This window comes from Parambassis ranga, chromosome 12 (assembly GCF_900634625.1).
Source record: "Parambassis ranga chromosome 12, fParRan2.1, whole genome shotgun sequence".
Classification (NCBI taxonomy): domain Eukaryota; kingdom Metazoa; phylum Chordata; class Actinopteri; family Ambassidae; genus Parambassis; species Parambassis ranga.
Genome location: NC_041032.1, coordinates 893,330 through 906,244, shown reverse-complemented (window position 1 = coordinate 906,244; position 12,915 = coordinate 893,330). Strand labels below are relative to the sequence as shown.

Genomic DNA, 12,915 nt, shown 5'->3' with positions numbered 1-12,915 from the left:
GTTTTATACATTTACAAGTAATTTATTATTTTTTTTATTTTTTGGAGAAAATTGTTCAGTCCCACTTTCTTCATTTATTTGTCTGAAAATAATATGTCAACAGCAGTCAGATCTGTACAAAAGCTGCTGGTTCATCCACATGAAGTGATATGATTACAGACACAGTGGAGTGGATTCAATGTTTGTATACAGTAGTTATCTTAAGTTAAAGCACAGACAGTCCCATTTTGCTCCCAATGATGAATATTAGTGCAGCATCAGTGTGTAAGCATGCAAAAGCATTGAAAGACCACACACCCACATAACACACATGAATGCAAACTCACAAAGAACACTGACACACCAGCACACACACACAAAAACACACCCATCCTCCACCTGCCATGACTCTCATAGTGACACTCTGTCGCACACACTGAAGCCGCTGAGGGTTGTTAAATACACAGACTGTGTCATTGCCTGACAGTGAGTGGGGGGCGTGGCCTTCACTGGTTTGTTAAACATACCAGAGCTTAAACGCTGAACAGTTGCAGCTACTCACTAGTGCTGCCCCGCTCCTCTCTGCTATATTTAGCTCACTGTCCCACTGAGGCTCACTGTAACGCTTGGATTTTTAAGCCACTCAAAGGTAAATTAAGACCATTTTTTCCTTTGTATTTCTATGTTTCATATTTTGACACTTTTTTCCTGTAACTGTTTTTCTTCTCGTGTCACTGCTTTTTTGTAGACTTGGATACATCAGCTTTTTTTTCTTGGACTCCAACATTTCGAAAGTGAAGATGTCTCTTCCATTGTCAGTGCTGTTGTGTCTGTCGCTGGGCCAGCTGTGCATGGGAGATGAGCCTGTGAAGGAAATCATCACCACCAGTAAGTAGTGATTTGATGTTAAGGAAGAATAAGAAACATAAAAGAAGAGCACAAATTTTTATCTTTGTCTTTATACATATATTGGCACAGTACTGTACAATTAACTAAGAGAACACAAACAAAAGGAGTGAAACAACACAACTGCAACCATGACGGCAGCTTAGATGAGTCAAAATGATGACTAACAAGCTAGAAACTGATCAAACATTCGTCACATTGTAAAAGGCTTTATATATGAGCTGTGACATAAAAGAATAATATGATGGCATAATTAGATGTCAAGGAACTCCCAGAGAAAGCAGAACTGGAAAACTAAAAGACACACGTAATCAGAAAGTGTACAAAATAATGAAAAATAATGAAGAGTGAGATCGTGAAAGTCACATTTGCTCTGATTGCTTGGAAAAATAAGTTGTGTGTTTATGTTCTCAGTCTGTAGAGGGTGACTGCATGCTCCAGTCTGGCTGGATACAGTGAGTCAGAATCTTTTGCTGACCCAGACGTCAGATAGTCATCAGTTCCATTTAATTTGGCTGAATGGAGTTTGGTTTAGGAGTGTTCGGAATAATAAAAAAATCCATCAGACATTCAGTACCAATATAGAATGAAGGAAAATCTACAGTGAGGATATCATTTAAGGATAGCCTGGAAGTTTGAGTATGATGGAACATTGAAAAGAAGACATAGATAATTACCATATGACACCCTTATTGTTTTCCCACAGGACACAGACTTGTAGTGATGTTGACTCTATAGTCATTGGTCATACATATGTATTAGCAGTGTAATTAATGTCATTGTAACAGAGGACAGGCAAGCAAATGTAAGTTAATCATGTTAGAACATGTAGGAATATCCAGATGGCAGCACAATCAGGACTACAGCCCTTACTGTACAGTGAGTGTGATGCTTTGAGCATAAGGACTGACTGACCACCCAGGGTGTAAGACCTGCATCCAAACTTTACATTGTGTTTCTATTTCCCTGGAAAAGCTCTGTCAGACAACCAAAGCTTTAAGGTTGGGAAAGAGGCTCACATGGTCTGGCTGTGGAAGTCTTACTCCACTTTGCTTTGGTCTTTTTTTCTCACTAACCAATGAGGTATTGAATGTACTCAGCATTTACACAAGTTTCTGTGTTTCATTTCTTTTTCAGAAAATGTGCCTCTTCTGGGAGGCTGGTTTGAGAGGAATCCTGAATCAAAGGAGGTTCAGGAGGCAGCTCAATACGCCGTGCAGATGTTCAACACACACTCCAAGAGCAAGAAGATGTTCAAACTGGTCTCAGTGACCAGTGCTCAGTCTCAGGTTAGAGTCATCACCATCGGTTCCACTGCTTATGATAATCCTATCACAGTGTCACAGCTAACTGTTCTGTCCTCTGTTCTATCCTCTGTTTGCTTTAGGCCACCAACATGATCAACTTTAAGATTGACACAGTCCTGGGAAAAACTAAGTGTCTTAGGTCTGAAAACCATGACCTGAACAGCTGCAGTCTGGAGAAAAGGGTAAGGAAAAGACACACATCTCTAGTTGAAACTTCTTCTTTGTCTTTATTTTTAATTCTCAATTTTCCTTCCAACAGCAAATGAAGTGCCGCTTTCACGTGACATTCAACCCTCGCAACAACAAGCATGAGCTGCAGAGCCAGAAGTGCATGAAACATGTGACAGGGATTTAAATTTTTAACAAGGTTTTTATATCTTTACAGCTTATTTCCAACAATAGATCTTTTTAAAAAACGAATGTTTTTCACCTGATTTAATATGGATTATGTAATGGATGTGTGGGCTAGTAGAAAATGAACAAATCAAATAAAATTTGGAAAAACTAAACAAGATGGAGATTTTTTGTGTTTTATACATTTTTTAAAGCGATTTATTATTTTTTTATGATTTGGAGAAAATTGCAGAGTTGCAGGGGAAAAGACTTGTTTTCTTCATTTGTCTGAAAAAACATATAAATAATCATTTTCTATAAATATCTTTCAATTAAGAGTTGACACATCTGTGACTAGCTTGGGTGAATATGATTAGGTTTACCTCCCTGTATCTACAGAAACACAAAGTAAATCATGCATTTTGTATTGTTTGACTGTAAGTTAAATGGTTGTAAAATAATGTGAAGCTGTCTCACCAAGGAGAGATGTTGTGCTGAAAGGCCCTGCAGCATGGCCAGCACAGCACAGCACAGCGGAAATGTAGCTTCAGCCTTGATCCTAGTGATGGAGTAGGCCGAGAGAAAGGGGCGTGTGTTTACTTTGGAAATCTGGCTGACTCTCAATGAGTTTTTAAAAAATTCTACCCTAACTTTAAAGCCAATAAATCCTATGAGCAAATGTTAAAAATCTAGCTTATACTCCAGCTGTCAACTCCCTAAACCTTTTCAAATGCTTGGTGTTAAAAATATAAGATAATAATGCTACATTTACAGTGGTAGGGATAGTGACATATAGACGCTGCATCAGAACTATGGCCCTTTTTCCTTACTTTAATCATTTAACTGACACGTTTACATTACCTAAGTACACACAAGCCAACATACAGTACTGAAGGCACTGCTTCACACCCAAAGGTTTCATATGGCGTGAAAATGTTGACTTTGCTTCTCCTGTTGTGAACTTAACATCTTCGTCTTGAAGAATCTATTTTGGATTTTTAGTTTCAAAGCTCAGTTGCAATTGAATTAGACTGACTTTTCTGTTCGGTTGGAGATCAACATACATACATCTGTGGATCTGTTCCACATTAAACGCCTACAAGTCTGGGCGTCTTAAAAGACACCACAAAGCAACTTCTGTAAAAGAACCATGTTCTATTTATTCTCATTTGGTTCGTTGTCATGTCAGAGGAAAGTTGGACTCACTGCTTGGTGATGGCTGTCTGCTGGGGCTGGCAGTGACTGTAAAACCGTTGCCACTAAACAGCACAGCTCACTTTATCCTACATCATTATTTTACTATTAGGATGACTGTTTCTGCCTGTAAGCAGTTTCCTCCTTCTCTCTGTCTCCATGCATCATATGACATCATATCTTTGTATCCGTGCAGAACATTACACACTAACTTAATGTGGAGATTATTTGCTCCGGCCTGGCTAAATCTTTCAGTCCCTTTTACTTGTACATGCAATCAGAACATACAAAGGTGGTGTTGCACTTTCAAAACAGAACTCAGTCATGCATATGTGCAACACACACACATACCTTAAAGGTCGCAAGAGACTTTCAACAACAAGGTAACTTCCCACAAATGCAGTGGCACAACAAAGAGAAAACACAGATGATCATGCTGGTCCCACATTTAGTTTTAATACACATTACACGTTATTTAAAGCATCTTATATTTTACAGTTTAAGACAATTTAAAATAAACTGGATGAAAACTGTATATCCATTTGTAAGACTTAGAACAGTACCATGTGTTTTGATAGTGTTTGTAAAGACAACAAGATCTTCACAGCTCATTTTGCAGCTTGTGATGGTTAAGAAAGTTAAAAAAATGTGTACATCTGTCAGGTGTTGCTCTGCTAAATCTTGTTTCAGCAGTTGTTAGACACTGGTCTCAATGTGAGGTGACATCTTACAGCTCAGCATATGGGACAGGAGCCTGTGCTGGTGATGGTACCTGACACAAGTTTAAAAGGAATTTAATTCTTGGTGCCACCATGTGGTCTTGAGGAGGTACTACATGTCTTAAGTGATTCTGAACTTCTCATATGATTACAGTTTGAGTTATTTTTACCACTGACAAAAAGCAAGGATGATTATATACTTACTTGGTCATGACCCTTTGTATCTCTCTGTTCTCCTCCTCTCCTAGTTTCAGTAAAATCTGCTTCAGGATTGGAAGTTCCAAGTTCAGATACTGTGCTACCTACAGAGGAAACAAATATGCAAAAAGAACAATTACGATTAAGATTAAGAAACCTTTATTAGTCCCACAATGGGGAAATTAATAATACAACATACTGTTTGCACATTTCTCTATATGTGAACATTATTCTGTATGAAAGAAGTGCAGATTCTGCACTCTGATCGGTTTCTTCTTCTTCTCTGATATGATGCTCCCCTGTAGATCACACCTTTTTATTCCTGTGCTGGGGGCCCACTAAACCTGCAAGCTAGAGCAGTTCATCAAAGAAGCATATTCCACAGCTCAGATCATAAGCACTGTCTGCGTTTCGAACATATTTGGAGATCACACTCACATCATTGGTGACCTCTTCTTCATCCATGTCCATCAGAAAGATCTTCATGATGTCATCTGAGGGCCCCTGTAGTATGCGCTCCCACAGCGGTTGGTCTCTGTTACTCAGTTTCTTCTTTTCTGGGTAAAACAGCACAGCCACAACAGTGTGCAATACCTTCTTTCTGACATGTTTAATTGTTAAACTTGTCGTGTTGTGTGTGTAACTGATCAACCCTACCTCCACTCTGGTGAACACAGTACAGAGCAAACTCCTGTGGGTCATTCTCTATCTGTAGGGAGAACAAACTATTTAAGGGAGCAGAAGAATACTGTATGAGGGACATTTCTCATGAAGATCCCTTTTTTGCAGTCTCATGCACCAAATTCACCTTGAACTTGTGTAGTAGCTGTTCGATCACTTGGTTTGTCGTCATTCTGCTGGAGATACGAACTTTAGTTGGTGTACCGTAGGATGGAGTGAATATAGACGTCTGTAGGAGAGAATAAGAGATTAGGGAGGAGACAAAAGCTAGATTTATGATGATGGAATTTTAAAAAGAAAAAAAGAAACTTGCTTTATAGTTGTAAAAGTGCCCATTAATGGAAAAGCGATGCTGTCTTTCTTCCTCTCTCTGTGCTGCTGTCTTTCCTCTGCCTTTCCGCCTTTTTACCAAAGAGGCGTCGCTCATACAGCGAAACAGGTTAGACTCCGCCTCCAGCTCTGGGTTCTTCTGCCTCGTTGGGCGCAGCGTGCTGGTCTCATAAACAGCTGCGCAAACACACAGGCAAAATACCGAATTGAAAGTGTCTATGTAGACCTAACATGCTGTTAAATGGTTAATGCAGAGGTTTATGGACATAACCTGGTATAGAATTGCTGACTACAGTGTCCTGTACTGTCTCAGCCATTTCATCAATCTGATGGAGGTCAACACATTCTCCCCATCGTGTCATACCCCTGCAAAGAGACAGAGGTTGTGTCTCAGAACTATGTGGAAGTTGAATTAAACAGCTTGCAGAGTCCTGATTGCATCCATATATTTGTGTGTTGTGTGTAGAACCTCAATCCTAACCTAAAAGAGTCCAGTCTGCACTGATGAGTCAGGTCACTTCCATTTGTCCAAATACCACATTTACCTATTTGCCTACAAATTTTAATAATTAGATTGAGGAAGGCATCAAAATTTGATTAAAGGATAAGGTCGCCTATGCATCCATGCATTTCTTTTACCCACTTTGATCTAGGTTTACGTGGGGTGGAGATTATCCTAGCTTGTCCCTGAGTGAAAGGCAAGGTAACACAGAGACGTCAATTCACACTCACACACCAACATAGTGTCATCTCATTTCATGAAATAGTGTGTGTATTGTTTCACACACACTGACATGAAGTGTCCACTTTCTTTCATGGCACAAAGTTTCACTAGAGGTGCTGTGGACAGCTCTAACCCACAGCAGACTTTCCCCCAGGAGTCCCAGGGTCATGTCCAGCCTATGTCCCTGTAGCTGTACTTTAGTGAGACGCTCCATGACTGTTAGAATTATCACCTTCATCTTGTTTGGGGTTAGGCATTAAAACACACATGGTTAAGGTTATTGTTAAAAACAAGGAAAGGATTTTGTGCTGGCTGTCAGTCTGCATGAAAGAATACATTAAATTAGGTCATTATTTCACAGGGAAAATAAACACAATTCCAACAGGGATTTATTAGTCTAAAATCCATGCATGTCCTCACTCACACCCACACTGAAATTTAGAGCTACCACAAGGTCGTTGTGATGTTGGAGGAATCAAGAGTGCTTGATATGGCTCTAGTAGCTATTTTAGGTTCTGGCTTTCAGATCGCATTAGAAATGTAAAAATTTCGCACTTTCCCATAATGAGAGGAGCCCGGTGAGGGAGTTCGAGCACTTGGTAGGGATGTACCCTGGCTGTAAGGCAAAGGCCCTGAAATATAAACCACTCACTGGTAGGATCATTATTTAAAACCTGCTCTGGGATTTGCTTGAGACAGGAAGGCCTGTCTCAGATGGACTGATCTGGAGAATAGATGAGTATATGTTTGAACAGAGATGTGATGCTAGTAAAAAATGAGTGATTTCCCCTTACAGAATATCAAATGTGATTACATTTCACTACATAAAACATGTAAAGGATGCTTTACACATGTTAATCTTAGCTTGAAATTTCTCAGCTATATATTAGCTCCACTCATTTTACACTGCTTTGTAATATTCCCAGTTATAGTAAGTGTGAAATCCACCTTTTGTTTTCCAGTGGGCTGACTGGACTGCTGGGATCAGGTGAGGTCAGAGGAGCAAAGGGAAGCATCTGCTTGTCGTCTTGTATTTTCAGCCTGATGGGTCTCCGTACTCCCCAGGAGATGTTCAGGAAACCTTCAACAACCACCTCTCTATCACCTCCCTGTCACAAGGACACAAGAACCTGTGTTGTGTATAATTCATAGATGATAGGAACAAACACAACACAAGGTGAACCGCATACCTGAGTGTAACTGAGGTGCAGCTGAGTCTGGTCCTTCAGGAAGCAGTTGTAGGTATTCATCAGTAAGAGAAACTCTGATCTGCAATGAATATAATACACAACATAACACAAGTGAATTTGAGAGGATAAACAAATGCAGAGGAGTTTACTCCACCTGGACAGTATCCTCCCATTGCCTGCCTGGACGACTGGGAGCAGAGCTGCTTCATTCATCTCTGGTCAGCTTCTACGTAGACAACAACAAAAGAAATCAACAACAAAGAAGACTAGAGTTTGTCGCTGCTATTCTCACCCAGTACATGGCAGTGAGTGTTCACCGGCTCAACTTTAACCCTGGACTTCCACTGAACCACACTGCACTTTTACAACCAATGTTATGTGTCATGTCTTCAAAAAGAAAAAAAGCCTTACCTTCTCTAACGGCAAATCTAGAGCTCTCTTGTGTTTCTTTGTCACTGCCTCTTTCTTCTTCTGTGCTTTAAATATATCTTTCCAGCCTCTGTCTCTCTCTCTCTCTGAAGTTTTTGTGTTATATTTATCCCTCTCTCTCTTTTCTCTTCCACCCATGCCTTTACTCTTTCACTTTCTTTCTTTTTTTGTGTGCCTGTCTCTAAGAGATTTAATAACAGTGCTCCACCCAGTAACCAGTGATGACAGTGTAGACCCAAGCTCTTGTTTATTCTTCGGTCAGAGCCTGTGACTGTGAACAGGGACTGTTGGAACATCCATGCTGCGATTTTTTTTCATATCTTTTTCTTTGTTTTTCTATGAATTACAGGGAATGTTAGAGGCAGTCAGTCTTGTTTGTCCAGGTCTTTCACCCCTGTAGACTCTCTCTCTGCCTCAGCCTGTTTGGTGGTAAGAAATATTTGAAGTATTCAGCAGTTGTCCCTTTCAGCAGGCTCACCACTCCCCTTTCTGACTGACAGTTCTCTCTTGTTGCGAATCCAAAGCTGTGATTTCGCTGTACAAGGAGCTGCAGCAGCATTATTTTTTTATGTTTATTTCCTGCCCAGCCCAAGAACAAGGAGACAGGACACGTTTCTTACAGCTTGCTTACCTTATTCAGCTCTGAAGATCAATTCAAAGGCAAGACCGCAGCCAAGCACCGTTTAGGACTTGCTCAGTTGGACATCCTGGGTGTACACAATGGCTTCCAGTAGTGTGTTTGAGTCTGAAAATGCAATACGAAAATGACGTCAGTCATACTTGTTTAACCCTCATGCGTTGTTCGGGACATTTTTGTCCTCTGAGAGAAATTTTTCTGTTTATTTTGGCCATAACTTTGTCAATATGTGGACAAATTGAATCATTTTTCCTCAATAAGCTTAATTTTACATAAATTTTGTTAATATGATTTTAAAATTTTTCATAGGTCAACGGTACACTGTGGGCAAATTTTACCCCCTAATGTGTTGTTCGGGGACAAAAACGTCCCCTAACTTTAACGGTTTTAAAAATATATTAGATAAATATTTTTTTGAAATTTTTTTGCATAGACCTTTTAATTAACTTCAGTTCTAATCAACAGTAGTGAAAAAATCATTTTCCCCCAGGATTTTAACCCTTTAATCACCAATTTTATAAGGGGTGGTGCTGAAAATTGAAAAAAAAACACACAAAATGGCTCATTTTTAATAGAAAAGGTGAATGTGGACTGGATTCTTTTTAACCTTTATTATAGTCTTGGTCATGTCAAACATCAGTAAAAAAATTGACTTTATTGCATTATTAGTTTTTGCACAGCACTGGATTTTCTTTTTTTCTCCCATTTTGTCCCATAGACTTACATTATAAACACACTTTTTTTGACTGCACAGCCATGGCACTAAATAATCATGCATTCTTGATTGTTGGTGGTTTACCCTGTTGGTAGGAGGTAACATTTGTGATTTTTACAGTTAACAACTTAATTACCATATTAACCCTTTACCTGCAGGCCTGTGCTCATGTAGTGTAGTTTCTGGCTTAAGTATATGGAGTTATAGGGAGTATTTTAGCACATAATTGTGTGTCTACACACTGTGTGTGTATGTTAGAGAGGAAGAGAGCCATTTGCACACTGTCAGGGAAGGAAAGTCAGGAAAATAAAGTTACTAAGTAAGTGAAGTGTACCTAATTCAGACGTACAACGGCAATGCATAAGCATGTAAAATGAAAACATCCAGGAGTTCTGGCGTCTGAAGTTGTGGATGGGTAAAATAGCTGTTTTTTTTTTTTTTTTAGCTTTCGGAAAACACGTCCTCCAGTAGAGTGACTTTACTTTTAGGTTAGTGTCTCAGTTGAGATCACTGAATTAGTCTAAGTGAGGTCTAAGTGCCCCTTTTCCATGGTGTGTTGCGCTCCACACGACCATACGTACATGTGCATGTTACTAAATAGACACCATAGATAGATAACTTGATAACATAATAAATAATCATTGACTAACCAAATCTAATCTACAGTTTAGTCCCCTACTAAAATTAGTATTAAAAGTAGTTTAGTAAAGTAAAGTAAAGTAAATTTGTTGCAGCCCTAAAAGTAAGTGCCGGGCCCTTTGATGCTGAGAGGTTCAGACTAAACAAAACAAAAACACTAGTGGACTTGCATGCATCCTCCTGGTCATTTAATGGTGACAAGAGCAGCAAGCAGCATGAAGAGAGGATTCACCTGTGCATGAGTGAAGGATTCACTTGTGAACGAATGAAGGATTCGCTTGTGAACAAGTGACGGATCTACTTGTGCAGCCTTCACAGCTTCACAGCCTGGCCCTTCATAGAGCCAGGCTGCACAATCATTTCCAGAGATTGTGCACAAGTGAATCCTCTCTTCATGTTGCTTTCTGCTCTTCTCACCATCAAATGACCACAAGGTCACATGTAAGACCACTTGCCTTTTTGTTTTGTTTAGTCTGCACCTGTAGACATCAAAGGGCCACACGTGCATAGCAACACTTTCTTTGTTTTTGTTTACTATGAAGACTCTGTGGTTGTGTGTACTCACAGACAACAAGATCAGTGTGCAAATGGCTCTCTTCCTCTCTAACATACACACACAGTGTGTAGACACACAATTATGTGCTAAAATACTCCCTATAACTCCATATACAAGCCAGAAACTACACTACATGAGCACAGGCCTGCAGGTAAAGGGTTAATATGGTAATTAAGTTGTTAACTGTAAAAATCACAAATTTTACCTCCTACCAACAGGGTAAACCACCAACAATCAAGAATGCATGATTATGTAGTGCCATGGCTGTGCAGTCAAAAAAAGTGTGTTTATAATGTAAGTCTATGGGACAAAATGGGAGAAAAAAAGAAAATCCAGTGCTGTGCAAAAACTAATAATGCAATAAAGTCAATTTTTTTACTGATGTTTGACATGACCAAGACTGTAATAAAGGTTCAAAAGAATCCAGTCCACATTCACCTTTTCTATTAAAAATGAGCCATTTTGTGTGTTTTTTTTTCAATCTTCAGCACCACCCCTTATAAAATTGGTGAATAAAGGGTTAAAATCCTGGGGGAAAATGATTTTTTCACTACTGTTGATTAGAACTGAAGTTAATGAAAAGGTCTATGCAAAAAAATTCAAAAATATATTTATCTAATATATTTTTAAAACCGTTAAAGTTAGGGGACGTTTTTGTCCCCGAACAACACATTAGGGTAGTGTTTGCGAACAATGCATGAGGGTTAACAGTGTTTTAAAAAGATTTAAAGAGCCACATCAATGCAAACTAAGATTTATGATGCTGCATTTGGTGCACCGTGGGCATGTCCAAGTCCTCACACAGATTCTGTCCCTGACTTGAACAAGTGGGTGCACTTCATGTATGTTTTTCGAGCCTCAACACGCAGGCTTTAAGGTATCCTGCAGCCAATTCATCAGACCTGTGTGTTTCCATGTGTGTGTGAGTGTTCCCACGTGCATTTGATCCATTTCCTTATATTCATGAGCTGCGTTGGACTGTTCCATTTCACATAGGGGTAATAGAGGTAATTTTATCTGGAGGTGGAACACAGTGTGCAGCATATATATATACAACCTGTTCTTTTTACTGTCAGCTGTGATTCACACAAAAAAAACCTAGCCAGCGGGAAAAAAGCACGATGACACACCCAGATCCTCGTCTCACTGCCTTCATGTATACCTACTAACCCGATTCTCCATCTCTTTCTTTTGTTCCTCATGAGTGACACTTTCTCAGTCGCCTAGATTTGACCTTATACTAATAACACTTTATTGTGGTGCCACCTGTTGACCTGTTATAATTTAGATAAAAGTATTTACCTTTACTCATGTATTCATACATTTATGTATGTATTACTGTTATGATACATACTGGTTTGTAACTTCTAACTCTCGCAGTTAGGAAACAAATAAAGTTGTTTACTGTCTGTTTACATTCATAAAGTACCAAAATCATGAACACTTTTACATGTTTAAAATTGTTCTCAATGGGAAGTGTCCTCACAAATGTAACTCTAACTTTATCAAAGTGAAAGAGGAATTAAAGATCACTCACAGTAGGTGTTCCTACCTGGCCAGCCTTTTATTCGTCTGACACACGTCGCAGGTTCACTCCATGTTTGAAATCTTGTGTGTGCATAGTGTGTGTGTTTGTTCTCAGAGGTTCATAGTACAGTGCATGTGGTATAGGAGGTGAGCCCGTGTAGCACACCACGGCAGCTGGTTAATTATTACAGAACACGTTGAGACAGTGCTGAGAGGGAGTGGCTGACTGACACCAGATATGACTCGACTTCAGGGTGAGTGTGTCTTTGTGTGTGTTTGTGTGTAAGAGACAGACAGAGTGATGATGTCAATGGTTATTGTGTATGAAATATCAAAAACAGCACTGACTTTTCAGTCTGTAGTAAATGCAAAGTGCATTGAGTTTCAATGTGCCAAACAATATACAGGATGACGTAATATAGAAATAAACTGCTGACAGAAGTTTAGTATAGATTTAATTAAAGATTTCCCTTGCAGGATCAATAAAGCATATCTATCTATTTTACTGTACTATGGACTCTATGGATAGATTCTGCTGTTGTGATTGTTCCAGCAGAGGGAGCCAGAGTGCTACTACAGAACTTGTCCAGCATCATGCTGTAGTTCTAAATCAGATGTTCCTGTAGGCTGGTGGTTTGATACTGTAAGTATATTGTTTCCCCTTATTCTTTTGGTGTGGCACTGTTTCCTTGATGTGTTTGAGTTTCTGCGATTGTATGTTGCTGTTATGAGATGAGAGAGCCTATAGTATGAACTGCCATAATCACGTGCTGTAGCATAGTTGCTGAAGGAGGGGTGAAGGGTGAAGTATGGACAATCTTGCACATTTACATTTTACATATACATACACA

At 39.4% G+C, this 12,915-nt stretch overlaps 2 protein-coding genes across 3 annotated transcripts; one reads left to right on the top strand and one right to left on the bottom strand.

The window, feature by feature from the left end:
* Nucleotides 1-523: 523 nt before the first annotated feature.
* On the top strand, nucleotides 524-2,652 carry LOC114444159 (L-cystatin). Its single transcript, XM_028418581.1, has 5 exons — nucleotides 524-628; nucleotides 728-867; nucleotides 2,023-2,174; nucleotides 2,273-2,374; nucleotides 2,452-2,652. Exons 2-5 carry the CDS (start codon nucleotides 780-782, stop codon nucleotides 2,545-2,547), a joined length of 438 nt encoding a protein of 145 aa, XP_028274382.1. The 5' UTR covers nucleotides 524-628; nucleotides 728-779; the 3' UTR covers nucleotides 2,548-2,652.
* Nucleotides 2,653-4,150: 1,498 nt separating this feature from the next.
* On the bottom strand, nucleotides 4,151-12,228 carry rassf6 (Ras association domain family member 6). Of its 2 annotated transcripts, none has more exons than XM_028418580.1 (12): nucleotides 12,090-12,228; nucleotides 8,622-8,735; nucleotides 7,716-7,787; nucleotides 7,562-7,640; nucleotides 7,320-7,480; nucleotides 5,919-6,013; nucleotides 5,631-5,824; nucleotides 5,445-5,546; nucleotides 5,294-5,345; nucleotides 5,075-5,193; nucleotides 4,643-4,740; nucleotides 4,151-4,491 (listed from the first exon to the last, which is right to left on the bottom strand). In XM_028418580.1, exons 3-12 carry the CDS (start codon nucleotides 7,772-7,774, stop codon nucleotides 4,416-4,418), a joined length of 1,035 nt encoding a protein of 344 aa, XP_028274381.1. In that variant the 5' UTR covers nucleotides 7,775-7,787; nucleotides 8,622-8,735; nucleotides 12,090-12,228; the 3' UTR covers nucleotides 4,151-4,415. The 2 variants fall into 2 exon arrangements, with proteins under 2 accessions (XP_028274381.1, XP_028274380.1); XM_028418579.1 differs by having other exon boundaries at nucleotides 12,075-12,222.
* Between the last annotated feature and the right edge of the window lie 687 nt (nucleotides 12,229-12,915).

Excerpts from the sequence above, each read along its gene's own strand:
- LOC114444159 (XM_028418581.1), top strand. The coding sequence starts at position 780 with ATGTCTCTTCCATTGTCAGTGCTGTTGTGTCTGTCGCTGGGCCAGCTG. Across the intron at positions 868-2,022 it reads GAAGGAAATCATCACCACCA|AAAATGTGCCTCTTCTGGGA; the intron begins GTAAGTAGTGAT and ends TTTCTTTTTCAG. Across the intron at positions 2,175-2,272 it reads TGACCAGTGCTCAGTCTCAG|GCCACCAACATGATCAACTT; the intron begins GTTAGAGTCATC and ends TGTTTGCTTTAG.
- rassf6 (XM_028418580.1), bottom strand. The coding sequence starts at position 7,774 with ATGAATGAAGCAGCTCTGCTCCCAGTCGTCCAGGCAGGCAATGGGAGG. Across the intron at positions 5,346-5,444 it reads AGCTACTACACAAGTTCAAG|ATAGAGAATGACCCACAGGA; the intron begins GTGAATTTGGTG and ends TTCTCCCTACAG. Across the intron at positions 4,741-5,074 it reads AAGAAGAGGTCACCAATGAT|GTAGCACAGTATCTGAACTT; the intron begins GTGAGTGTGATC and ends TTTCCTCTGTAG.